This window comes from Balaenoptera physalus (genome assembly GCF_965194825.1).
Source record: "Balaenoptera physalus genome assembly, chromosome: 13".
Taxonomy (NCBI): Eukaryota; Metazoa; Chordata; class Mammalia; order Artiodactyla; family Balaenopteridae; genus Balaenoptera; species Balaenoptera physalus.
This window is the reverse complement of record NC_138892.1, coordinates 23,246,362-23,274,184: the sequence shown is the minus strand read 5'-3', so window position 1 is coordinate 23,274,184 and position 27,823 is coordinate 23,246,362. Positions and strand designations below refer to the sequence as shown.

General features: G+C 35.8%; 1 protein-coding gene across 5 annotated transcripts; it reads left to right on the top strand.

The window, feature by feature from the left end:
• The first annotated feature begins 404 nt into the window (after positions 1-404).
• TMPO (thymopoietin) lies at positions 405-27,823 on the top strand. Of its 5 annotated transcripts, XM_082419410.1 has the most exons (9): positions 411-976; positions 6,864-6,990; positions 9,309-9,467; positions 14,877-14,974; positions 22,810-22,929; positions 23,029-23,124; positions 23,556-23,666; positions 24,694-24,782; positions 25,568-27,823. In XM_082419410.1, exons 1-9 carry the CDS (start codon positions 698-700, stop codon positions 25,851-25,853), a joined length of 1,365 nt encoding a protein of 454 aa, XP_082275536.1. In that variant the 5' UTR covers positions 411-697; the 3' UTR covers positions 25,854-27,823. The 5 variants fall into 5 exon arrangements, with proteins under 5 accessions (XP_082275535.1, XP_082275537.1, XP_082275536.1 ...); XM_082419411.1 differs by lacking the exon at positions 23,029-23,124 and having other exon boundaries at positions 410-976; XM_082419412.1 differs by lacking the exons at positions 22,810-22,929; positions 23,029-23,124.

Here is a 27,823-nt window from a genome sequence, read left to right as displayed (position 1 = left end):
GTTTGGGGAGGAAAGGCTGCGGCTATTCTTCGGTGAACTAGTGTCCCGGAATTGAGAGAGGCCCAGCCCGGGTCCTCGCAGCTGCCGTGAAATCCGGCCCGTTCGCCGGCGACCGACCCCGGAGAGAAAAGCTGCTTCTCCAGCAGGGGGAGGGAGAGGAAACGGCGCACAAAAAGCAGTACGACTTGTCCCTTATCGCCATCCTAAGAAAAATGAGGGGAAAAAGGGAAACAGAAACAAGCCACGCGCCGGAGCTCCCGCCCGAGCGGCTTTTAAACTGCGTTTCCACCACCTCTAGCAGGGCGCCGCGGCTAATGGAACCCGCGCGAGGCGTCCCGCCAATCACCGCCGCGCTTCCTCCGGCCGTGGGCCAATGGCGGCGCTCGTTCTTGGGGCGTGGGCGAAGAGGCTGCTCTCCCTTGGCCGTGGGGTGTGCGCTGGTGTTCGTGCGGATTCCTGGCTTGGCGGCACTGGGACCCGCTTGTTCTGCAGGGGCTTTTGTGTCCGGCGTTAGCTTGGCTTTGTGTGCGCGAGTTTCCGCTGTGCTCCGCGGCGCAAGTCCCGGCCGGGAGCTGTGAGACTCGGAGGCGGTAGCGCGGCCCCCCACTCCCCCCCCCCCCCGGGCGAGGAGCGAGCGCGCCGGCGTGAGCGGCGGGTGCGAGGGCTGCGGGGAAGGGGATTCGTCGCCGCCGCCGAGATGCCGGAGTTCCTGGAAGACCCCTCGGTCCTGACGAAAGAGAAGTTGAAGAGTGAGTTGGTCGCCAACAATGTGACGCTCCCGGCCGGGGAGCAGCGCAAAGACGTGTACGTGCAGCTGTACCTGCAGCACCTCACGGCGCGCAACCGGCAGCCGCTCGCCGCCGGCGCCAACAGCAAGGGGCCCCCGGACTTCTCCAGCGACGAAGAGCGCGAACCTACCCCGGTCCTGGGCTCCGGGGCCGCCGCCGCGGGCCGCAGCCGCGCCGCCGTTGGCAGGGTAAGGACGCACGGCCGGAGCCACAAAGGCGGGCGTTTAGCGGTGGGCTCTCCCCGCCCCCCCACCGCCGCGCGCTCTCAGCCCTCCCTCGGGCCTCCTCGGCGGCGGGGCTATCCCCCCACCCTCCCGGGGAGCTGGCATCTGGGTCTGCGGGCTCTCGGGCTCTGAGAGGGAAGGGCGCTGGAGAGGAGAGCCCCGAAGTTAGGGTCGCGAGGCGCGCGTTTTAGCCGCGGTGTGTCGGGGGGGTGTGAAGTTGGCGTTTGCTGTCGGGTTGCGCGCGGGTGATGGGCGCGCGCAGGCAGCTCTGTGTCCCTGGACGCCCGGCCGCCGGGAGTGGGCAGCTGGACGGAGACTTCCCTGCCCTTTTCGAAAGCCCTAAGGAGGGTCAGTTCGAAATGGCTACAGGTTACGTTCGAGCGTTTTCCCGCTTTATTAACCGAAATGACTAGTAACCGGGTGTCAGAGCGCTCCCTGGAGGGCAATTTGTGACATACTGATACCTAACCAAAATTTGAAATAAAGAAATTCCCGCCTTTTTATGTTTTTTGCATATGGAGGGCTTTTTGAACGGTTTATGTTTTTCTTGTTTGTGTTACTCCTTTCCAGCAGCAGGCCGTCTTTTGGCGGGGCAGCGTTACTCTAAATTAAACGAGCATTTTCAAATACATCTTTGAGCGGTTATCATAGACGCTCAAATATTTTAAAATTCTAGTTACTTAGGGCTTGGGTTTTAGGGGTTTGGGGGGTTGTTTTTCCTTTTGGTGTATTTGCATGAAGAAAAGAGAAGCTTCGGAATCAGGAGAAATGTTTATTTCATGACATTCTGCTCTGTCAGTGTTGCAATTTGGGATATCTAATCCCGGGTAAATTCAGATTGGCTCCAGCAAACGCATATTTCGTTTGAGAATAGTTCGGGTTTTGTTCTGTGGGGTTTTATGTGCTACTAGTATGAATCTGCCTGGTTATCAGGCTTCAAATCATAATAGAATGTAGTTAAAACTAGTGACTGGTGTAAAGTACAATGCTTTGTAAAACATTGAAAGTGGAGTTTAGAGTTGTACTGATTACTAGTATAACTTAAAATGACTGCTTCTTTCAAAGTTATCTTAACTTCAGTTTTAAAAAATTTATCCATTGTATTTTCTGGACTACCCAGATGGAAATGAAGGAAAGATATAATAGACACATGTGGATTTAATTAAATCTTAGCCTGAGCTTTAGAAAAGTTGAAAACCTTATGTCTTAAATCGATGCATGGCACATAGTAGTGCCAAATAAATATTGGTTTGATAAGTAAAAGATCAGTCGCACCTTCTTGTTTCTCATGTCTTGTTTTTGGATTTGAAGAAGCCACTGTACTCCATAATAAGAAATTTATTTTTGAAATATAGTATATCCCTTACCTGTTTCTCCCCAACCCCTCTGAAAATGAAAGTAATATTCAAACTATTTTAGTAAAAATTTGGTTGAAAATGAAATATCTTCCATTTAAATCAGCACACTTTTTTTTTTTTTAAGTCTTCTATAGAACCTTATGTTGGTCTCCTGTGCAAATGTATCATTCTTGAGCTGTGGAAGTATTTGGTTGTATGTTTATGATAGGATTATTCATTCTTATTTTGATGATGATTCGCTGTCGACAGAAACAGCTATCTTGGTTTTGATGTTTTTCCTTCAACTTTTTCAAAGAGGGTATGTCCCAGTCTACCCTGTGTTCTTTGGGGTGTAAGAAGACCTGAATGTAAAATTTTAAAATTTTAGTTCAATTATCCAACATTTTTGAGTTCCTATCATGCGCTCTTAACTGCAGGAATTTGATTTCTGCAGACCTGCCAACCACCATAGTTAATTTTTTAAGAGAACCTCCTATGTCCAGTAGCGTGTATCTCAATGTTTGAATCCACATAGATATCCAACTGTGTCAAAGACAGCTTTAAGTTTTTTCTACCTTGTGTATTTAAAACTCAAAAATGTGTACCCTGGGCTGGGTGCAGTGGTGTCAACAACTTGAAAAAGTTAATAGTGGTAGTTGGTCAGTAACGTCATTTTCTGCTCTTAAAGCACATTAAGTAAAAATGAGTCCTAATATAACTAAGGAGTCTGATAAATTTTTTTATCAGGCATAGGAAAAAATATATTGAATTTATAAGAAAACAACCTTAGACCGTTTATAATAATTGGTATATAAAATTATTCTCCTTTTATATGTACAGTGTTTTATGTTCTAGTCATTGTTAGCCCCATGTGTAATAACAATATAGAGTCACATTTTTTAAAGAATATTTATGATCTAGGAGAAAGCCAAATTATGTTTGACAGTTTCAGATAAGGCAGATTTTTTTAAATGGTGAATTTTTAACATTTTAAAACAAATCAAACATTAACATGGATTTGGCCAAGGACATAGCATATACCTTCAATTTAAGCATGGGTTTATGAAGAGTATTTTTAACTAAAGGAGAAATTGTTTCATTTCAGCTATTGCCATGGTCAGGTACACTTGGTGTGATAGGACAAAATATTTGCATGTTCAAAATTTGGTTTTAGTTTTTAGTTTTCTTATTTCTATGCTTTTTCTGCATCTTGATGGTAACCAGTATTTTCCAGTGATGAAATTATCAGCATTGTCAACACAAAGATAAACATTTACATACAGAGTTGATGGTCTGCCTTTTAGTTCCAGGGTGCAAAGCAGTGTAGCTGTTTGGAATCCATTGGAGCATAGCATTCTTGAATGGTCTGATCTGATGAATTATGAATTCTTAACAGGAAATATTTAATGACATGGAACAGAACAGTAAAGAGTATGTTGGGTAGTAAAAGTTAAATCATAAATTGACCACTGTATTCTACAGTAAGGTGTTAAGTGTATAGACTTCTGAATCAGAATTATAGATTCAAATTCCAGTTCTGCCCTTATTCAGATGACCTCGAACAAAGAGCATTGCCTATCAGATGCTCAGTTTTCATCTGAAATAGGAATAATCTAATAGCTACTTAGATAGAGGATTACATGAGGTTGCATTTGTGAAGATGTCTAGTGCTCAGCAACTACAGCACATGTTAGCTATTACAACATGTGATTTCTGAATTTTGTTGTCTTTATTTAATGCCAGAACAATACAGTGCTACCATAATGTATTCAGAAGTGGATGGGGTAAGTTTGTGAAAGTGATGTATATGTAAAGTCTGCTCAAATGTTACCATATAACTGGGTATGCAGATTGCCTGAGTTACATGAACAACTTTGGACTTGTTTCCTCTCTTGTAAAATGGGGATATTAGTATCTGCCGCATACGATTTTTAGGATTCAATAAGTTAATACATATAAGGCACTTAGAACACAATTTGGTATATAAATGCTCAATAGAATCTGCTCTGTAGTAATAATTAGTTACACTTCAGCATCTTTGCTACTAATGGTAGAGATTTAAATAAGAGTGGTTCATAGGTGATATCACAGAACTTTTGGATTTTAAAGTTGAAAAAGAAATTAGAGATCATCTGGTAGTTGGGAAGAAACTGGAGAACAGTGCCTGGCACATAGCTGATACTTGGTATTTTGACCGAAGGAAACTAAGAGATTACATGATTTGCTTAAAGGAACAAAGCTCTCTGGAGGCAGAAATCATTAAAACTAATGGCTCCTTCTTCCTGGTTGAAACTGCTGGCTTGATAAATATGTATACTCCCAATTTTTATTCTTATTAAATTTGATATTTCATAGAATGGCATTACTTTTCTGGAGCTTTTCTCCATAAAAATAAAACTCAGGTGGCCCGTTACGAGCACCTGCTCTATTTGACTTACCTTATGCCAGTTTATTGGCCTTTACTTAAAATTTCCTTGTACAGCTGTAGATTTTCAATATGTTTTCAGAAAATGTGAGGGAGTTGATTTCCTGCTTGGATATGCTAAGTCTTTGTTTTTTCTTAATAAGAAATTGGTTTTTAAAAATAAGTGGCTTATTTCCCCCTCACCAGATGGCACTCTGATTCATTCATTCAACAAAACATGTATCAGGTACCTATTCCTGTGTCAGGCACTCTTTTTAATTTTAGCTGCTTGGGATACAATATGACAGTGCTCCTGCTTTGTGTTACCCTCTTAAGTGCTACATCTAAAATCACCTGAGCTACACATCAAAATACAGATTGTCAGGCCCAATATTAGGACTCAGAATGGGGTAAGACTTTTTAAAATAGGGGCAACTTTTCCTAAAGTTTTGACGTTTTGATAACAAACCAGACTTAAGGACTATTGTTCAAGGAGTTTACCATCTGGAGAAGGTAAAACATATGTACAGATAACTAATAAAAAGTAAGCAGAATGTAGTGAGTGCCAAAGACAGATTATTTCTTGAAAACCTCACGCTGCTTCAGGAAGTTGAAATTCCTGGATGTTTGGTTAGGAGTAGGATTTGAACATTGTTAGGGTTAGAGGGATTTTTTTCTACAAGTAATCTGTACCTGACTGCTTTTTTTTTGTTTAAAGTATTTATGTTACACAGTGGGGTTTTTCTTCCCAACCTGTCCACACTTTTGGAATATTCAAGTAGGTCACAGGATTAAGTCTCTTTGATTTAAAAAAAAAAGAAGTCTTCTCTAAAGAATTCAAGGATTTGATATATAGGACTCTTAGACTCTAGGCAGCTATTTTGACATCAAGGTGTGAGTTGCTTAAGATTTGAGCTTGATGATCCTAGATTAGTACAATATTAAAGCCTTCTGAAAGTACTCTTGGTAACTTTTCACAGACATTTAAAAAATTGTATTGAAGATTTCTCATGAGTTGACATTATTGTTCTTATTATGTTCTTTATGTGAAGTATTTCACATTTTTATTTGGTTGAAAAACAAATTCTAATACATGACCAAATAATGCCTGATTTTTCTTTCCCCCTCAGCATCACTGGAAAGTAAACAGCCCATACAGCTTTATGATTTTTGCTATTTTGCATAAAATATTTCTAGGATGCAGTATTGACTCTTCTGCCTTAAACAGTAATTTGGGCCTACATTGACTGATGTTTGTGGCCATTATTTAAACAGCCGTTTATATTCTGTGCTCTGATGGTTACTGGGATTACTGAGACATTTGTAAAGCTATTTGCCACAACCCTAAAAGCTAACCATACTTTTGCTCCCTTCCCCTGTTTAACCTTGGAAGTTTATATAGTTTTTCCAATAAAGAATGCCATTGCTTAAATTCTTTTAAAAACTGCCTTTAAAATTTTTCTCAAAGCTTGTTCCACGCTTTTCAGCTAGTGTTAGTGAAATGGTCATATAGACTATGTGTGGCAACAAAGCTGTGTCAGAGGTGATATGTAGCCAGTCTGACTTCCTTCATGAGTCAAAAACTGGCTTTTGAAGTCACTGTATTACAAGAAGAATATTCATTTGGGCTTCTTAAATTTTGATATGCTTGTTTAAAAGAAATCATTTTTATACATAACATGTATAAACCTTTATGGTAAAATCTTAAACTTTCCTGGATTAATTTAAACTTTCAAGGAGTATAGAAAAACCAGTCGTAAATTGTATTTACAGTTATCTGGATGAAAATGTTTAGACCCAGACTTTTTGCTCTTTTGAATTTTTGATGCCATCACCTCTTTAGCTAGGTTAACCAAAATTAACTATTTTAACAGTAATATCTAAAATTTGAGTTACTTGCTTGGCTTATTAGGTTTGTATAATTACAGGGGAACTTAGAAAATACTTTTGAATAATAAGTTGCTTTTAATTTAATCAAATTGCTAAGCTCTACTATAAATCAACTTGAAGGTAAATTTGCATGTTTATTATATGCAGTGTTATTTATATAGTATCTATAAATGAACATTTTAAAATTCATGTGGAAATGATAACTGGACTTCATTTACAGAAAGCCACAAAGAAAACTGATAAACCCAGACTAGAAGATAAAGATGATCTAGATGTAACAGAGCTCTCTAATGAAGACCTTCTGGATCAGCTTGTGAAATATGGAGTGAACCCTGGTCCTATTGTGGGTAAGCTGATAAAATTTCAAATATCTTTTTATGAAGCAGTACCCCACACTGTTTACCCCTCTTGTCTAGCAGGTAGAGTTTTCATTCCAAGGACCAGTCTGTCATTAATCATTTATATGACCAGGACCTTAGTTTCCCTAACTATATAAATGAGAGAAATAAAATGAGAGAATTGAACTAATTAATCCCCAAGATTACCTCTGTTGAGATTGTTTCGTATTGTGTCCATGTCATACTACTTGTCATACTACTTGTCATACTACATGGGCATACTATTGTGCCCATGTCATACTACTTGATGAGACATATGGGTCTTATATGACAATTGAGGAAAATCTGAGGTAACATAGCTGGCCAAATTAATCCAAATCAGTAAGTTAGTGACAGACTTGTTAAAAGAACTCAAGTTATTCAATTCCCAGCATAGTACCCACTTTCAGTTATCATTAAAAGTACCTTTTAAAAAGTCTTGTCTTGATTGGAATTCAAGAACAAACTGAAAACTAAAGAACAAACCGAAAAGAGAAATCTTAAAAGTAAATACCCTGGATTTCCATCATTTGGTTACTGTTAAGTCAGTGAGTTTGCAAGGCTGATTGTGCCTTAATTTTGGAGGGTCTTGGCAATAACCTCAAGATGAGAAAGTTCTATTTGATCTTCTAAGTTGTGTAAAAAAAAAATTTTTTTTTTTTAATTGACCGCATCAGGTCTTAGTTGCGGCACCTGGGATCTTCGTTGTGGCATACGGGCTATCGTTGCAGCACATGGGCTTCTCTCTAGTTGTGGCACGTGGGCTTAGTTGACCCACAGGTGTGGGATCTTACTTCCCTGCTCAGGGATTGATCCCGCGTCCCCTGCATTGGAAGGCGGATGCTTAACCACTGGACCACCAAGGAAGTCCCTGTAAAATTTTGAATACTGTAGATTTGGGGGTTGTTTTTTACCTATAGGTGTAGTTGCAAATAAGAATTTAGAATATCGTCTTTCTTTTGTCTTATTTAATGTACGGCTTCCCAAGAGATGATAATAAGCCTATTAGTATAATTACCAACAGACATTTGATACCCTTTTTATATTTTTCATTTAAAATTACAAAAGGGAGGTGCTGAAGACTGTGTATTGTGTATCAACATACATTAAATTACATGTTGATATACCAGTTGTTTATTTTTTCCCCAGCTTTATTAAGGTATAATTGACAAACAAACGTTGTACATTTAAGGTGTACAACTTGCTGTTTTAATATACATGTACATTATGAAATGATCACCATAATCAAGCTAATTAACATATCCATCACTTCACAGAGTTTTCTTTTATGCATGTATGTGTGGTGAGAGCACTTAAGAGCTACCTTCCTAGCAAATTTCAAGGATGTAATACAGTGTTGTTAACTATAGCCCAAGCTATACTTAGATTTCTAGAACTTATTCATCTTGTGTAACTGAAATTTTAAGGCCAGCGTCTCCTTATTTCCCCCTCCCCAGCTGTTCATCTTAAGACTACTTATCTGTAACATTCTGAGATATGTATTGTTTCTAAAAAATATATGTTTATCATTTTATTCATCTTATAGAAATCAGGGAAAGACATATAGCTAGTGTAAACCAGAAAGTAAAAGCTATTTTTAGTTTTAAATTGTCATTGATGTTGAAATATGTTACTAAATTATTTATAATCAATTTTACTTTGCTATCTAATTGGCAAATCATTTCTCTTTGTAACACACATTTTCCATAAAAGGTCATTTTTACTGCAGCAGTATATTGAAATATGATTTAACATCTTAAATTTACTCAGTGCTAGGTGTCAGATATATTCAGTTTTTTAAAATGTGACTTTTAGGACTTTTCCCATAACTGAATGGCCTTTATAGGCATATTAGTCTCTTAGAGTTGTGGGATTTTAATCATAATAATTCAGAGGAGTACACTCTGTTTATAAACATAATTTTTCTACAAAGGCAAGTACTATTACTTAGTACTAGAGAAATTACACAGAGTTCAAAACTTTTCAGTCAAAGATACTCAGTCATACATGGCTCTTCAATAAGTTATCCATAGTAAGACCTAAATCAATCTATTATGTATTTCATTCTACAAAAAAAAAACAAAAACAAAAAACCATTGTTATAATCATGTATTAACATCCCAGAAAAATGCCTGTTTTAGAAAAGAATCCATTATGTAGTATTTTTAAGCATTTAAGTTTAGAAAAGGAAACTGAAAAGTAACATTTTAATGTTTCTAAAGCTAATGTCTGAGCTGGATCTTAAATAAGACAATACAAGTAATAAAGCAAATTCTGCCTTAATACAGGAACAACCAGGAAGCTATATGAGAAAAAGCTGTTGAAACTGAGGGAACAAGGCACAGAATCTAGATCTTCTACTCCTCTGCCAGCAATTTCTTCTTCAGTGGAAAATACAAGACAGAATGGAAGTAATGACTCTGACAGATACAGTGACAATGAAGAAGGTAAAATTTTATATGATGTTAATAAAGTATATAATCAAAAAAAAATCAAATTCTTTTCAGACTCATAAGATACAGTAACCATGACGAAGATAAAATTTTAAATAATATTACCAAGATATATGTAATTTTGTTCATATCACTAGAGTAGTCCTCCAAGTAATTTGATTTAAATACCTTTTGTTGAGAATTCTAAGAAACAGAAAAGTAGAAATGTCTAATTTTTTGTCACGTAAAATCACTCTTTATCTTTTTTGCTGCAAATTTCATCTTTCTAAGAGAAAAAAGTATTACAAGTAGAGACAAAGTTTCCCCAGTTATCCCTTTCTAAGTATCATCTCCACAGAAGCAACCACTGTCATTAATATGATGATTATCTTTCCAGCCTGATTTTAAATACTCTTTCATATGCATCTGCCTAATACATGGTATTATTTTGTACTTGAAAAAAAATCTGTATAAGTGATATGCTAAATCTTATCACTTGCTTTTCTTTACTCTGTTATATTAAGATCTCTTACTGATTGATTTCATGTGTCTGATTTATTTCTCGTAATTGATATGTAGCAGTAGTATTTACATACGACATGTTTTCTCTGTTCTCATATTGATAAGCATTTAAATTTATAGTTTTTGCTAGAAGATCTGATTTCAAGAAAACTTTATAGTAAATATTTTGACATGTTTTTAGTAGACTATTTTAAGAAAATTTGGCCATGGTATATAAATATTTTTCGAATAGTACATGAAATAAATGACCTTTTAAAATTTATTTTAAGAACAACTCGACACTTATAAATTTTTAATTCATATGACTTGTTTGTTAATTTCATGACTATTGAATGACTCAAATTGATTATATCTCCATAAGCATTGCCTGCCAGGGCACAGTCTGTCAAATTGGTTGTTCAGAATGTTCCTTCAACAGCACTATGTTATTAGCAAAGAGGCAAAGAATAGAATCAGCTTAAACCCAAGTAATGCTTAAACTTCCTGCCTCTTTTGCCTCTACAGGAAAGAAGAAAGAACACAAGAAAGTGAAGTCCACTAGGGATTTTGTTCCTTTTTCTGAACTTGCAACTACTCCCTCTGGTGGATTTTTTCAGGGTATTTCTTTTCCTGAAATCTCCACCCGTCCTCCTTTGGGCAGGACTGGACAACAGGCAGCTAAGAAAGTACATTCTTCTAAGGGAGACCCACCTAGGGAACCTCTTATTGCCACAGCCTTGCCTGGCAGGGAACAGTTGCAGAAGTTAGCCTCTGGAGGGAATTTGTTTGTTTCCTCCAAGTCTAGCCATGATAGATGTTTAGAGAAAAGTTCTTCGACATCTCCTCAGCATGAACTCGCTGCCATGTTGGTCTCTGCTGCAGCTTCTCCTTCACTGATTAAAGAAACCACCAGTACTTGCTATAAAGACATAGTAGAAAATATTTACTGTGGAGAGAAAAGTGGAATTCAACCATTATGTACTGAGAGGTCCCATGTTTCAGATCAGTCAGTTCTCTCCAGTGAAAGGAGAGCACTAGAAGAGTCTGAGAGATCACAAGTAATTTCTCCACCACTGGCTAAGGCAATCAGAGATTACGTCAATTCTCTGTTGGTCCAGGGTGGGGTAGGTAGTTTGCCTGGGACTTCTAGCTCTACACCCCCACTGGATGTAGAAAATATATGGAAGAGAATTGATGCACCTAATTTTCGAGAAACAGAATCCCTGTCTCCTCCACGAAAATTACCTAGACTCAGTGAGAAGTCAGTAGAAGAAAAGGATTCAGGTTCCTCTGTGGCATTTCAAAATATACCTGGATCTGAACTGATGTCTTCTTCTGCAAAAACCGTTGTCTCTCACTCACTCACTACCTTAGGCATAGAAATGTCTAAGCAATCACAGCATGGTAAAATAGATGCCCCCGAACTATCTTTTCCCTTCCATGAATCTATTTTAAAAGTAATTGAAGAGGAGTGGCAGCAAATTGACAGGCAGCTGCCTTCATTGGCATGCAAGTATCCAATTTCTTCCAGAGAGGCAACACGGATATTATCAGTTCCAAAAGTAGATGATGAAATCCTAGGGTTTATTTCTGAAGCCACTCCACCAGCAGGTATTCAGGCAGCTTCCCCTGAGTCCTGTGATAAACAGTTGGACTTAGCACTTTGTGGAACGTATGAAGCTGCAGCATCAGCATTGCGGATTGCAACCCATACTGCCTTTGTAGTTCGGGCTATGCAGGCAGACATTAGTCAGGCTGCACAAATTCTCAGCTCAGATCCTAGTCACGTGCACCAGGCACTTGGGATGCTAAGCAAAACACACGATGCGGCCTCATTTCTTTGTGAAGCTGCCTTTGATGAAATAAAAATGGCTGCTCATACCATGGGATCTTCCACTTTAGGTCGCCGATATCTCTGGCTAAAAGATTGCAAAATTAATCCAGCTTCTAAGAATAAGCTGGCTGTTACTCCCTTTAAAGGCGGAACATTGTTTGGAAGGGAAGTGTTCAAAGTAATTAAAAAGCGTGGAAAACGCTAATAAAATTAAGAATAAAGACATCTATCTTATCTTTGATATGGGGAAGTTGGTAGCTTTTCTAGGAATTTGAAGTACTTTTATGCCAAAATTTTCTAAGGTCTTTTTAGTCTCCAGAATAGGCTAATTTCAAAGTGTCAAACTTCTACCAATTAAATTGCAGTATAAAAGTAATTGCCTACATATATCTGCCTTTTTTTTTTCGTTGCACAGAAAGAAAGCCTGATACTAACAGTTTAAAGCTTTTCTAGATCACATTTTTTTCTCAAATAGTTCAGTCTTTCTATTTTAAGATTTTACAACTCTTCAAAACTAAGAAAATTCCATTAACTAGATTATAAGTTGAGTCTCTATGGTTTTAAATATTACTAAATATTTTATTACTTTCCAGAACTTGTCTACATATTTTCTCTTATTTTCTCATTTGTGTTGTTTTTTACTGTTATCTACAGTATCGTTCATAATATTCCAAATCAGTGCAACTCAAAGTGCCAGTCTACAAACTGTTACTGATCCACAGATAAGATAAGCATGTACCAGAATTTGAATCTAGATGAATGACAGGTTTTATTTTTGTGGTAAAACTTTATTGGTAGAGGAAAGACAGTGCGCTGATTTACATGCTGGCTCAAATGCCTCGTTTTTTCATGAACTGGTAGCAAACAGTTGGTGGGCTGCACTTAGAGAAACACTGCTCCAGACCGTAGTGTTCTGGGGCCGTGCGTTCTCACCGCCACCGTGAAACTATAGTCAGACAAATTAGCAAAGATGGGACTTTTTTTTTATAAGTAACACTTTTAAGGTATGTTGTAATTCATGGATGATTAGGCTTAATCTAAGGTAAATTCTAAAAGCAAATTTTATTAGTTTTTTTTTAAAGTCATAAGCAATCATACTATATCCCAGTTTCTGTGTCTAAATAAAGCAATATATTATTCTCTGTTTTCATTTCTATGATTGTAAGATGAGGGGGTCTAACTGTGGAGGCACTTGATAATCGAATTTCTTTGTATTTTTATGGAAAATAGTAGTATTAATTATAACCAAAATATAGTCCCTTGGGACTTACAGCCATTACTATATTCTTCAACTAACCTATCCATCTTTGCAGCTTTCTGGGAGTAATTCTATTTGTTATTTGTCTTCTGAAATGTACATGTATACATGTACCTACTAAGTACTATGTGATTTTTTTTTAATGTATAACTGTAGAATGCTTTTGCAAATTCAATAAAGTTGTTAAATTTGAACAGTTTTGTGTGGTCTCCACAAACATGTTGTATGTGTGTTTTATTCTTAAGAGTTGCAACAAGTTAAGATAGTTATGGATGAACAACATCCCTTTTCCATTTCATCACTGAGACTCACTTGACATTCCAATGGTATAGCTGAACGTATTCAAATTATTATTAAATGTTCGGGGGGGGTTTTTTCCTATTTGAGGACCATGGTTTTGGGGTGTTTTTTTTTTTCTAATTGAAGTATAGTTGATGAAGACCATGTTTTTATTGGCTATTGGAATTTAAGTTTGTAAGAGGAATTATTCTGTAACCAGATATCTTATTTGTTTAATCAATTTCTGCTCAAGTACTATTGGGTTCTTTACTTTTTGCTTTCTGATTCTTAGGTTCTGAAATAACATAAGACTTTATAATGCTAAAGATTGTCCCATAGATAATAGAGCCATTAATAGAATGACTGGGAAGTGGGGGATGGAGTTGATACCTTAATCCTGAATAAAGATGGAACTATTTGAACTAACATGGTAAAAAAAATCACTATTTTTGGGAAACTTGCAATTAGACTGGACTGACTGGTACTAGGCTAGATATTTAGAAGACACATAACTATCTTGACTACTTTTTAGCACAACTGCATTGAATTCATGCAAAACTAAGCTTTTGTTTAAGAGTTGACTCCATTTCTGTCTCATAAGAAAGTAACTTTTTGGTAATAGAAGTTTTAGAAGTGACAACTGACATTAATTTTGCTATACTATGCTAAATGGCCACAAAAATGTGGAAGCTAACTAAAATTTTTATCAAGTCTCTTGAAAAGTCTAGCCCTTCAAATGGTTATAAAATCAAAACTAGGAGAATGGGATATTGAAGCCTATGAAAAAAGATATACGTATTTGAGTTGTTACGGTAATAACCATCATGGTGATACGCTAATATACATGCACTAGCTTCTCTTCCAAGATATGGTACTTTATTATGGGGGAGGCTGAGGAGAAGTGACCTGTGATTGGTTGTACTTTTCTGTGAACAAGGTTCTTCCTTACCTCTTCAGTTATACCCAGGGTTTTTATAGTCACATCAAAAAAGGACAGACTTTTAAAATGCACTTATGTATTAACGTCATTGTACTTATTTATTGTTATTAGCGGCTTGATACCATACAAGTTTTTTTCAGTCTTAAAATTCTCTATAGCTTTTTCCCTTCCATATTCTAAATTTTAATTTAATAACTAACCTTTGTTTATGTAGTAATAATGCACTGTATGGACAAAAGAATGGTAACAACTATGTATTCTAATGTACTTTTCCCACTTCCTAATTGTTTTCAGTGAAAAGCCTCCATGGGTTGTTACTTTGTTTCAGGCTATTAGTCCCAGAAAAAAGAAAGAATAAATAGGAAGAAGTGGTGATCATATTAAGGAGTGGGGGAGATAAACAAAAATGGAATGAAATAAAAATGGAAAAGAAAAGTTTTTAAAGACAGAAATTGCAGTTAACCAGTTTGGGTCTGTTGAGGTAGTACTAATATACAGACTTATTTTATGTATCAGTGTGCCGAAAAACCAGGGTTCCAGAGTAATGTTAGGATGACATTGTAGTTTATTGTGTGTCTCAGAGAGTAATGATTTCTCCGATGTTATTTCCAGACTCTAAAATAGAGCTCAAGCTTGAGAAGAGAGAACCACTAAAGGGCAGAGCAAAGACTCCGGTAACACTCAAGCAAAGAAGAGTTGAGCACAATCAGGTATCTTTAGCTTTATGGTTGCTGTATTCAGGTATAAGTAATCTTCTGACAACACTAATTTGCCTTTGTCCCTGCCTTTAGTTCATAGTTGACACCCAAAATCCAGCACACTCGATAAAGCATTCATTAAATGGCGCTAGAAATCTAAACTTTGTGTGTTTTGTCAGTAGTGTAGCCTGTGTTTAGTGCAAAAGCAAGTGTTTAATAAATGTCTCATTTGTGTTTGATTCTATGCTAAGCATGGTTCAGAGCCAGTCATACTGCTTTTTAAGAGACATATTTTAAAAGGTGGAAATACCTAAGCAATTCTGATATAATAAAAAACAGGGGAATGGTTTTATATTTGTGTCTTTGTCTCTAGATTTTTGACTTTGCTTTTATTTTTGCCTGTCTTATAATAATTCTGTGGCTTTTCCCTCAACTCTGAAGCTAGTCTGATCCTAAGACCACACTGTTTTCTTTCCTTATTCTAGACAAAAATTCACCTTTTTATGGGTGAGGCAAGATGCACTTTTCCAAAAGGAAAATGTAGGAAACTAAGGGGAAAATGAGCACAGGAAAAATGAACTCAGTTTACAGAGAACAAATTATTGGCTAATCAAGCATTGATTTGGCTGACGCTTTACAAGTCAGCTATCCCTAGAGTCATTTTCCTTACCCTTTTTCTGTCCAGCTGGAAGATTTGTCTAGTTGGCTATTTATCTTTTCCATTTTCTCTTTGTCATTTTAAAGTCACACATCATCAGTGGAAGTATTCTTGATTTCTTAAGCCATGTGTCTTTCTTAGTTTGATGTAGTTAAGTTGAATTTCAGAACTATTTGTTAGAAATGAGCTTGGTGACTGTATGGAGAATGTATAGAGCTTTGAATGAAAGAAGATTTGGTTTAATACTGAACCAAAGACTGAAATAAATATTTTGTTGTCTTTTTATCTATTGTTGCCAGGGAAGAGCTGCAGGGGCACACTGAAGAATAAGGAAATAACAGAGCAAGAGAAACTAGGAAAATCTGGTGAAGGACACTGAAATAGACAGGCATGGAGAATTTTGGTCCAATTTATGTAGGCAAGATGGTATAGTGCTAGCAAGAATGCATTGACTTGTCAGATAAGAGGTTAAAAGGAGGGTGGGAAGATGGTTTTAAATATGGTTTAAGGGGTAATTGTTTGACCTGAGGAATCTAAACTGAGGGACAGGATAAATAGTCAAAGGAGAGAGTAGATTTAGGAGATGAGAGGCAGGGTTAGACAACGGCCTTATTATACACTTTTTTTTTTTTTTGGCTGCACTGGCTCTTCTTTGCAGCGTACGGGTTTCTTCTCTAGTTGTTGCGCGTGGCATTTGGGATCTTAGTTCCCTGACCAGGGGTTGAACCCATGTCCCCTGCATTGGAAGGCAGGTTCTTTTTTTTTAAAATAAATTTATTTATTTTTGGCTTTGTTGGGTCTTCGTTGCTGCCCACGGGCTTTCTCTAGTTGCAGCGAGCGGGGGCTACTCTTCGTTGCGCTGCACGGGCTTCTCATCGTGGTGGCTTCTCTTGTTGCAGAGCATGGGCTCTGGGCGCACAGGCTTCAGTAGTTGTGGCACGTGGGCTCTAGAGCGCAGGCTCGGTAGTTGTGGCACACGGGCTTAGTTGGTCCGCAGCATGTGGAATCTTCCCAGACCAGGGCTCAAACCTGTGGCCCCTGCATTCAGGCGGATTCTTAACCACTGGACCACCAAGGAAGTCCCACAAAATTTAAATCATTTGGAAGAGTAAAGGGAGGAGTTTACTGATCCTTCAGTCACAGAACCTCAACAGCTGTCAACATTCTACCAGTTTTATTTTATCTTCACCTGCACCCTGCAGCATTTTAAATTCCTTTGGTTTTGTTGTTTGTTGCTGAAGTATATTAAAACAAATCTCTGCCATTATCTCATTTCACACATTAAAATGTCAGTATTTCAGTATATATCTCTAAAAGATTGGAGCTGTTTTTTATTTATATATATTAGATATATATGTTAGATATGAAAGAATTATTAATTTTATTTGGAGTGATAGTGGCATTGTGTGTGTATATAAAATCTTTCATATCTGTGTTCAAAGCTTTATACATTCTCCATACAGTAACCTCCAGTTTCAGAAATGTCTCTTTTATGATTGAATTATTCAAATCAGGTTCCATACAAACTCCACATATCATTTGGTGTTTTTGATTTTGTTTTGTCTTTTTTTAAAAAAATAAATTTATTTATTTTATTTACTTATTTTTAGCTGCATTGGGTCTTCATTGCTGCCTGTGGGCTTTCTCTAGTTGCGGCAAGTGGGGGCTACTCTTCGTTGCGGTGCATGGGCTTCTCATCGCGGTGGCTTCTCTTGTTGCGGAGCATGGGCTCTAGACACACGGGCTTCAGTAGTTGCAGCATGCAGGCTCAGTAGTTGCGGCATGCAGGCCCTAAAGCGCGTGGGCTTCAGTAGTTGTGGCCCTTGGGCTCAGTAGTTGTGGCTCACGGGCTTACTTGCTCTGCGGCATGTGGGATCTTCCCAGACTAGGGCTCAAACCTGTGTCTCCTGCATTGGCAGGCGGATTCTTAACCACTGTGCCACCTGGGAAGCCCTTGTTTTGTCTTTTAAGTCTGTAGCTATTTCCACTATAACGGTTTCCCGTCCCTCCATTTATTTGGTGAAGAAACCAGGTTAGTTCTCTATAATATTTCTCACATTGTGGATTTGGCAGATTGCTTCTTCAAGGGTCGTTTAATTTGCTCTTTTTTTTTTTTTTTTTAATAAATTTATTTATTTATTTATTTTTGGCTGCATTGGGTCTTCGTTGCAGTGCGCGGGCTTCTCTTGTGAGCACGGGCTCTAGGCATGCGGGCTTCAGTAGTTGCAGCATCCGGGCTCAGTAGTTGTGGCTCACGGGCTCTAGAGCGCAGGCTCAGTAGTTATGGTGCACGGGCTTAGTTGCTCCACGGCATGTGGGATCTTCCCGGACCAGGGCTCAAACCCGTGTCCCCTGCATTGGCAGGCAGATCCTCAACCACTGTGCCACCAAGGAAGCCCTAATTTGCTCTTTTATACCCTGGATTTCCTGTAGACTGGGAGTTAGAACTATAGTGGGACTGTGCAATAGACCTTTCTGTTGATGATGGAAATGTTGTATATCTGCTGTTCATTAAGTAGCCACTTAATACTTGGAATGTGACTTGTATGGCTGAGAAACTAAAATTTTAATTTTATGTTATTTCAATTTAAATAACTACACGTGGCTAGTAGCTATCATTTTGTACAGCACAGATCTAAAGGGTTGGTTAGATCTGAGTTCAGTTACTTTGACAAGAATACTTCACAAATGGCGTTGTGGCCTTCACATTGCATCATTTCAGAGACACATGATATCCTTTTGATGATGCTAAGATTAATTAGTAATAGGTTCAGGCGTTGAAAGCCTGGTTCATCCGTTATAAAGTTCCACGTCGCCCTTTCATTTAATGGTTATGACAGCCATTATGATTATTGTCTGGATCCATTATTTTATTACTTGAAATGAAATAATGGATCTAGGAATTCTCTGATTCCTTTACATCTATAACTGGAATTCTTTTATAAAGAACTTTCCCTTGTAAATTGCCTAGTTACCTTGAAATAAAATTCATATAGGAGAGCCAGGATAAATGCTTACATGCCTTTTATTTGCCAGTTATCAAGTTAAAGTGCTCTAGTCATTTTGAAAGGCGATCAATAATATCTTTTTACTACTATGGTTTTTATATATTTGATTTATGATCAATTGCAGTCATTATTCTTTTTTCACATTCAAGTTGCACCATCTTTAGCCACTGGGAATTACTGAGTTGATTCCTGTATCCTTTTATTGACCCCATTTGTCTTCGATACTTGCTTTTTTGCTGGCACAATAAGAAGTCCTGGGCTGTATATTTCCTGCCTCTTATCAAGTCAGTCATTTTTCCAAAGAACTCCTTATCCTTTTAATAGAAAATATTATTTGGAAGCTACCTACAGCCTGGATGCTAGGGTGTTCATTCCTCCTGAGTTGTCATTGGCTTTTTCGTAGGTAAAGCTAGGAGTACTTACTTTTTAGAAAGAGAAGATAGGTCATGAATTCCTCAAATTTATGAATGCAGGCTAATTTCTAGGTGTTACACTTGTATCTCTTTTCTCTTATGCTGAGTATCTTGGTTCTTAAAATAATATTGTTTCTTATGTAATTTTCACTATATATATGTTTCTAAATAACAATATTACTACTAATAGTAAAGCTGCTAAGTGTATTTTCAGATAGGGGGGCAGTTTTTCTTATGTTAAGGATATAAAATCAAAATACTGTGCTTAAAGTCACTTGAAAGAATTTTTTTCTTTCATATTTGTTTTTTAGTTTTTGAGAATATATATGTGGTTTTATTTGGCCAAAAGAAGAGTCAGAAATCTGGCTTCTATCTTTGCTCCTTCCATCCATAGGTTACTATTTTAATTAAGTTTCGGTTTATATTTTGTTTCTTTTTGAAAATATAAGTAAATAATAGATTTATATATTTATTTATGCTCCCCTCCATATATGAAAGACAGCCTACATTGCACATTTCTATTTTTTTGTTTTTAATCTAAACACTTATCCTGAGATCATGTCAAGATATAGTATAGCCTTCTTCCTCATTGCTTCCTCATTGCTTTATACCACTGCATGGTATTGCATTTTATGGATTTACTGTAATTTATTCAGCCACTTTCCTTTTGATGGATATTTTGATTGTTTGTTATTGATTATTCAGTTATGTGCTATTCTGAATAATGCAAAGGTGCACCAGTGAACAGCCTTTTTACATGTGTTGTTTCATGTTTTAGCCAGTTTATCTTCAGGAAATCTAGAAGTGAAATTGCTGTGTAATTTTGCTAGATGTTAGCAAATTCCCTTGTGTAAGAGTTGAAGCATTTCGCATTCCCACAAGTAATGTATGGGAGTACCTTTCTCTAATGGAGGGATATGATGCTGTTTTTAAAAAAAAAAAAAGTTAATATGAGTAACCATATTGGTCATGTTTTACTTAAATTAATAGTTCTTTAAAGTAAGGTGGCTTTTAGTTATCCTGATTATTTTTTTATAACCTAGTTAAAGCTTGTATTTTTACTGAATGAGATTTATAGCCTCCTTTAATAACCCAGCTCCTGCATTCTCATGTGCCTCAACTGCCTGATGTCTTCTGAATAACTTTTTACCTGATAGAGTTTTTTTGTTTCTTCCTCCTGTTGTCTCCATGATAAATTGAGGACTTTCTATAGAACATCTTGCTGAAAATAGATGACACTACAATCCTTATTTTGGCCACAGAGCATATAGCAGTCACATTACTAATTTTATGTAACAGTGAGTTTTTCTTTTCAGTTAATAATCGCTTGGTCCGTCTTACTCTTAAGTAGTTATAACACTGAATTGTAATTTTGTTTTTTATTTATATTTTCTTCTCAAAGTCACTTGTTGCATAGTGGATTCTGGTAGAAAAAATTTTTTTTCAGTCTTCAAGGTATCTTTTCTGGTTGTATGAAAGATAGTTTTCTGTGAAGATGATTAATTCTAAATTAGATGATAGGCAAGAACTGATGAAATTGGTTGACAGTCTTCAACCAAAGAATTTAATAAACCTGAGCAAAAGAAAGCATAAATGATTTATAGTGAAAAGTGTCCATCCTACCCCTGTTCCCAGCTATTTCCACAGGCAACCAATGAATTTCTTGTGTTTTCTTCCATGGGAGAAAATTTAAAAATCTCTAAATGGAACTTGGCCTTTAATGTCAAAGATAACTAATAAAAATGTAAACTTTTTTTTGTTTTAAGTGTAATAGTTTCAATAGATGTTTGGTAAAATTTTTGATGAAGAGATTATTTCAGTTATTTATTCAGAATAAAACATAACAAATGGAAAGTCCTGGAATTTGGTAGATAACCAATTTTAAGGGAAAAGTATGTCTCTTCTTCCCCCCTCCTTACCTTCGTGGACATAGGTAAAATATCTAGGCTTCATATTGTATTAGTTGCATAACTGATGACTTTATTAGCCCTTTAAAGTAATGTTCTTTTTAATTCTTCGAGGAGTTTTTAAATACTGAGTATACATTGATAATACCAGGTAGACTATCAAACTAGAATATTTTAAAAATACTCTCATTATTTTTATTGGCATTGAGCAATTGATTATTAAAGAGGAAGCAGTGTTGGAAGTAGTTTGAAAAAAATACTTGGCTTTGAGATGTATCATAAGTCAGTTATGTTATGCTGCACATGAGAATCCCTTCAGGAGCTACAAAATTTAATGAAGCCCAGGCCGGTCTAGAAGAGATTCTGACTTAATTGGTCTAAGGTGGGGTTGGGGCACTTGGTACTTTTTAAAAGCTTCCCAGATGATACTGTGCCACCAGGATTGAGAACTTCAGATTAAAACTAGTGTTCCCTTCTACTCAAATAATCAGGAATTTAACTATTAATAAGCATCTATTATATGTGTGTGTGATTTGTTTACAAATTTGTCTTTTGACTAACAATGTTTGCATTCAGCAAATTTTTCCTAATTGATAGCTGGAAAAGAAACCCAGAGATTCAGATTGTGAGTCAAAGGGGAAACTCTTATAAAGTCAATTCCAAATATAGATAAATATAAAACCAGATGTATGAAACTATGTCTGTATCTTGTGGTGTTTTGGTAGTAATGCTTCCAGCCAAATAAGTGTACTTACTGGATGACTGCTCTTGTCCCGAGATAAGAGTAAAATATATCTATCTTTAAAATTAATAGACACTAACTTAGATATAAAAACATCAGTTATCTACATAAAATATTAGCTTGAAAGCAAAAGTGATAGTATAAGCATATTCTAGTATAACTAATCATTGATAGATGTCCTCTAGTTAAAAGAATTTATAAGAATCATCTGGTAATAAAAGTTTCAAAAGTTGAATAACTTGATCCTTGGAATGTAGAATCTCAGGCCTCACCCTGGAGCTACTTAATCAGAATATGCATTTTAACAAAAGCTTCAGGTAGAAGCACTAGTCTAGTGCTTTTCAAACTGTTATGTGAGGACCGCTAAATTATTGTTTAAATGAGGAAAATCAATCAACTTTTCCAAGGAGAAATAAATCTGGGACTGGAAATGGACAGTGGTCTATCCCTATTACCATTTTTTCTTCTTTTTTCAGTAGTGAGGACTGAGTGGCGCTGAGTCCTGGCAGTGACATTTTAGGCTTGCCTGTTCACAAAAAAGATGACCATCAAGTTTTTGTTGCTGCTCAATTTTATTATCTGTTTCTAAGATGAGTTTGACACCTGGGAACTTTTAAGTCAGATAGCTGTGTATAGATTAAATAGTCCTAACCACACGACAAGAATAATGTTTAATCTATGCTAACAATTATAAAATTTGTATTTTGTTTTAAAAGGAAACTGACTTGTTATATATAACAAATGACTTTCTTACAAGTCATGATCAGCCTGCTTTTTTGTTTAGACAGAGATGCAGCTATGATACTGGAGCCAGATAGTAAACAGCAAGTCACAAAAGGAGCCAGTGATAAATTGATGTCTTTTTTCCCCCTCTCACTTTTATCATAATATGTGAGCTCCTATAGTTGGACTCTAATGTATTTTACCATATTTTAAGTGTTTTCTTATGCCTACATATCTAGTCAGTCAATACATTTGAAATATTTTGAGGGCATAGCATTATTTTCAAATGCTGGCATTTGGAAACTTCTCATGGATTCTCAGTATGCTAATATGGCCATCATTATTAAGGTATTTGATATTAGAATATGACTTTTTAATGTGTTGATGCTTGAATAGAGCTATTCTCAAGCTGGAGTAACTGAGACTGAATGGACAAGTGGATCTTCAAAAGGCGGACCTCTGCAGGCATTAACTAGGGAATCTACGAGAGGGTCGAGAAGAACTCCGAGGAAAAGGGTGATGCAAGGCTTATTGCTTAGAATGGGGTTCTCAGATTGGTAGGGTTTTAGTGGTTATTTTATATTTATTGTTTTTGTTTTGTTTTCAAACTAACAGGTGGAAACTTCAGAACATTTTCGTATAGATGGTGCAATAATTTCAGAGAGTACTCCCATAGCTGAAACTATAATGGCTTCAAGCAACGAAACTTTAGTAAATATGTTTCATAAACTATACAAGTGGTATTCTTTGTAAATTATCCTTTACTTAGAATTGGGGAGGTGGCGAATTTTGGCAAACCTCAAACAAATTTTTTTTTTTTTCCAAATGTTTTTAAACATATTTTAAACTCATTTTCCCCATATAATTCTGAATTTTAGAAGTTTTCAGTGTAGCCACTTTAATATATGTATAATTCATTGTGCAAGAATACTTAGTGTTATAAGGATACTTTTTTGCTAACATGTTTGAAGAATAATAAGGCTTCCTTCACATGAAACACTAATGTATTTCTAGGTTCTTATGCCTAAATTTTTATTAAGGGAAAGTTTCAAATATTAGAGAAATCGACTATCATTTTTTCTTTTAACGTGTCTTTGTTATGTTTGGATAATTCTGAGTCTGAATAATTTGAATCTTGGCAGGTTGTCAATAGGGTGACTGGAAATTTCAAGCATGCAGCTCCTATTCTGCCAATCACTGAATTCTCAGACATACCCAGAAGAACACCAAAGAAACCATTGACAAGAGCTGAAGTAAATGAATAAAATTTAGATCGATGCTATCATTGATCTTTTAATGAAGAAATATTTATATTTGTTTTTTGGAGTGGGAGGGAGCAGAGCTTTCTTTGTTGGGTGGGGGGGTGTGTGTCTATTTATGTGCATATATTATCTTAAAGACATACTTTATTAGTGACAATGGAAAGTAATATCGTATGACATGCTAATACTATCCTCTTGCTACTACTGTGTGCCTCTTTAAGTTCCAGTTTTCAAGGGAGTGCTCATTTGTGTGCTGCTTGTAATATGTTCTCTTTGTTAAAATGGATGTGAGTTGAAAGTGTTACTTGGGCTGTGGGGGAAGCTATACTACCTTTCATTGAAAGGTCAGATAATGGGACTTTAAAGTGACTTTGTATTATACTTGAATTGATTAACTCCTGTAAAATTAAGCTTTAAAGTACTAACTGCATGGGTACATTATAATTTTAATGATTCTTTTATCAAAGATTATTTTGATCTGGGCATAAAGGTAATTTAGCAAAGCAATCAGGTTGTTTAAAAAATTATTTTATGTTTCTTAAATTAGGAAGATTGGATTGACTCTCTAGTTAAAAGCATATACTAAAATTTGTTAAAAGATCCATCTTAATTTGATATCTTCTATATTTGATCATTTGTTTTATTACAAAATTAACAGGAAGAAACAGTGTACTTCTAATGTCAATGAAAAGCATTGGAGGGAACTTACACTGCCATATTAGCTGTACTGAAATTTTATTTTTTGTGTTTTTTTGGGTTTTTTGTTTTTAACTTATTTGAATGTGTGCCCCCCATTACAACATTAACATATCTTCACACTGAGGAAATTTGAAGAGAGCCTTGGAAATGTATGGATAATTAAGCAATAATGAATTTAGAAATGGCAGTTGTAAAAGTTGGATAGATTTAAGTGCATTCTGTTCTCCAAAGCTTTTGTTTAAAATTGTGTTCTAATTATTGCACATTTACACTAAATTTTAACTTCTGGTTGTTTTTTTGTTTGTTTGTTTCTTATTAGGTGGGAGAAAAAACAGAGGAAAGAAGAGTAGAAAGGGATATTCTTAAGGAAATGTTTCCCTTTGAAGCAGCTACACCAACAGGAATTAGGTATTCAGATACACTAAAACAATTTAGTGTATTCAATTAGGGCATTTTTATTTATTTATTTGTTCCCACCTTTATTGAGGTATATTTGAGACATTAAAATGTATATATTTAGGGTGTACAACATAATTATTTTATATATACATACATAAACGAATTCTGATTTTTAATTCTTCACAAAATTACTGTACCTCTGCTCTCATAAGTAAACTGTTCTTTTGGGGAGCACTTTAATTCTTCTAAGCACTAACTAGTTCATATTCTTGAAAGTTGAGTCAGTTTCAAAATTAACTTTGTTAAGCTGAAAGGTTGTAAATAAATCATTTACTTACTATTTAATTCTTATTTTTAAATCTAAACTGAAACCTGGTAAGAAGGAAATTGGTTTTATTCCTGAGAGTTTCTCTTTTCTAATTGAAAAGACTGCTTTTAGATATCTATTGAATTGTTTCTTGATTGAAGGAATCACAACCAAACTACCTTATGTTTTTCCTCTTATCCCCTAAATATATTAGCTTGAAAAACCTTTAAGAAGGCAAATTTAGTGAATATTTATAATACTCTGAATATTATTTTCTAATAAAAGATACAAATCTAACTCTTTAAATGAAAAATGCATAGAAGTTTTAAACAGGTTGACTGATCTCGCTGTTTATATTATATGACAATTTTCTACTGTTACCTCAAGGAATGTGTTTGGAATTAAGAGTGATAATGTCATTTTATGTTATTTAAGTTATGACTTTATCTAATATTTATTTTTCTCTTCCTCCTTTCACTCCCAACAGTGCTAGTTGCCGCAGACCAATCAAAGGGGCTGCTGGCCGGCCGTTAGAACTCAGTGATTTCAGGATGGAGGAATCTTTTTCGTCTAAATATATTCCTAAGTATGTTCCCTTGGCAGATGTCAAGTCAGAAAAGACAAAAAAGGGACGCTCCATTCCCATGTGGATAAAAATTTTGCTCTTCGTTGTCGTAGCCTTTTTTTTGTTTTTGGTCTATCAAGCTATGGAAACCAACCAAGGAAATCCATTCTATAAGTTTCTTTCTAATGACTCTAAAAAAGTCAACTGAATGATATCTCTTTGGCACATTCAACTTGGTCTCCTATTTTTAATAACTGTATTAAAAAAATTTGTGTACACTTGACTCAAGAACAAAAAAAATGTGATTTCACCTCAGTAAATGTAGTATTCCATTGAAAAGCAAGCAAGATATATATAAATGGACTTCATTTAATGTTTTGGACTTTGGACTAGTAGGAGATCACTTCGTGCCATATGAATACTCTTTTTTAGCTCTGGAACTTTTTTGTAGGCTTTATTTTTTTAATGTGGACATCTTATTTCTTTTTTGAGAAAAAATGTATATTGTTTTTGTGTATTTGGGAAACAAGAAGGGCAAAACATGGTAGTATAATGTGAAGCTACACATTTAAATACTTTGAATTCTTACAGAAAAGATTTTAAGAATTATTCTCTGCTTAATAAAAACTAGAGACATGTGAAACGTGGTAAGAGAAAAAGTAACTTGAGATTGTAGTTTTGGTAACTGCAACAAAGTTTGATGGAGTTTATGGGGAAAAGTACAGTGATAATCTCTTCTGTAACTTTTATTAATAGTAATGTTATTGTTGTAGCCCTATTGTACTCACTTTTTAAAAGATATCTAGTATCGTGAATGTCCTACTTCGGTAAGACCCATTTAAATGCAGTTGATTTTTAGCAGGGATCTATCAGTGCAACTTATACATGTTTTAGAGAACTGTTAGCTGGCTGTACATGTTTTTAAAGACTGTTTAGCTAGCTATAAGGCTATAATTGGAAACTTGTACTTTTTATTTACAGCAAAACATTTATTCTATCAATCCGTTACCAAAATATTTTTTAGATAAATAAGTGTGTGTGTGTGTGTTTAGAAGTTAGAAATTTTAAACACCAGTCTTAGGTTCCATTTGGATTCATTATTGAATTATCTTCTGTTACCAAAAATGCATTTTGCCAAGTTTTTTTTTGCCCTATATTTCCCAACATAATTTGATTTGATAGTATGTGCTTTTAAAAGCAAAAAGTATGTGCTTTTAAACTACATAGTAAACTTTCCTTGGATACACAGTAGTTAATACATAAATTTTTAAACTCTGAAATTGAGGCGGGCATTATGATTTTTGTTTACTTTTGAAATGGTTAACTTTATCTTTGTGGTTGATTTATTTTTTTTTAGCTAAAACTTACCTCATGTATAACTTTGTTCAGTAAAGTAGTAGGCAATTGAAATTTCAGTAGAATCAAGTAAAACAAAAATTTTGATCTAATCATGTGAGTTTCAACTTTACAGTCATTGACAGTAAAGCACATTAAAAATGTAAGTTATTTTTAAATATCTTCTGAAATAAAAAAGATACTTTTTAAAAAGGAAAAGCTGAAGATGTATATTTAGACCAGCACACAGTTTTGATTTGCATCAGCCATAGTCTGATATTTAGCTTTTAGATATTTTGTAGACATTTTTCACTTTGCAGTTGACCAGAAATATTCGTAGGTCTGGTCTCTGCAAAGGCAGTGGGAAACTTACTCCTAGATCAGAAATGCTTGCCTCTCCAAGTAAAAGTGTTTTGAGATGAGCCACAGAGGGAGCACGTTTTATTCAGTGTTGCCTCTATACAGTAATAGCAGTCTACTTTTACTTTTTTTGTTTTTAAACTTTGATTCCCATATTGCTTTCAATCTTTTGTTTATAATTAGAAATTGTGAGAAACTGCATTTAATGTTCAGAAATGTGGGAAGATAAATCAGACTTAATATGTATGTGAGATCAATTTTCTAATAGGAAAGTTATGGTCCAAAATAGCAAAGTAGGACCAGGTAAAACATGTAGTCTTTTTTTTTATTTTTTGAATGTGTACTTGGTCTTTTGTCTGTGTCTGTTTTATTCCACTAGAATAAATGTGTCCTTGATGTAAATGCAAAGCATTTCTTCCTGATTAAAATTGTAGATGTAGACTTTACAGTTTAATTCAATAATAAAAAAGTAATTAACCTCTA

Bases quoted from the DNA above. Each gene is read 5' to 3' on its own strand.
- TMPO (XM_082419409.1), top strand. From the start codon at position 698: ATGCCGGAGTTCCTGGAAGACCCCTCGGTCCTGACGAAAGAGAAGTTG. The intron at 977-6,863 runs GTAAGGACGCAC...CTTCATTTACAG, and splicing joins GCCGCGCCGCCGTTGGCAGG to AAAGCCACAAAGAAAACTGA. The intron at 9,468-10,478 runs GTAAAATTTTAT...TTGCCTCTACAG, and splicing joins ATACAGTGACAATGAAGAAG to GAAAGAAGAAAGAACACAAG.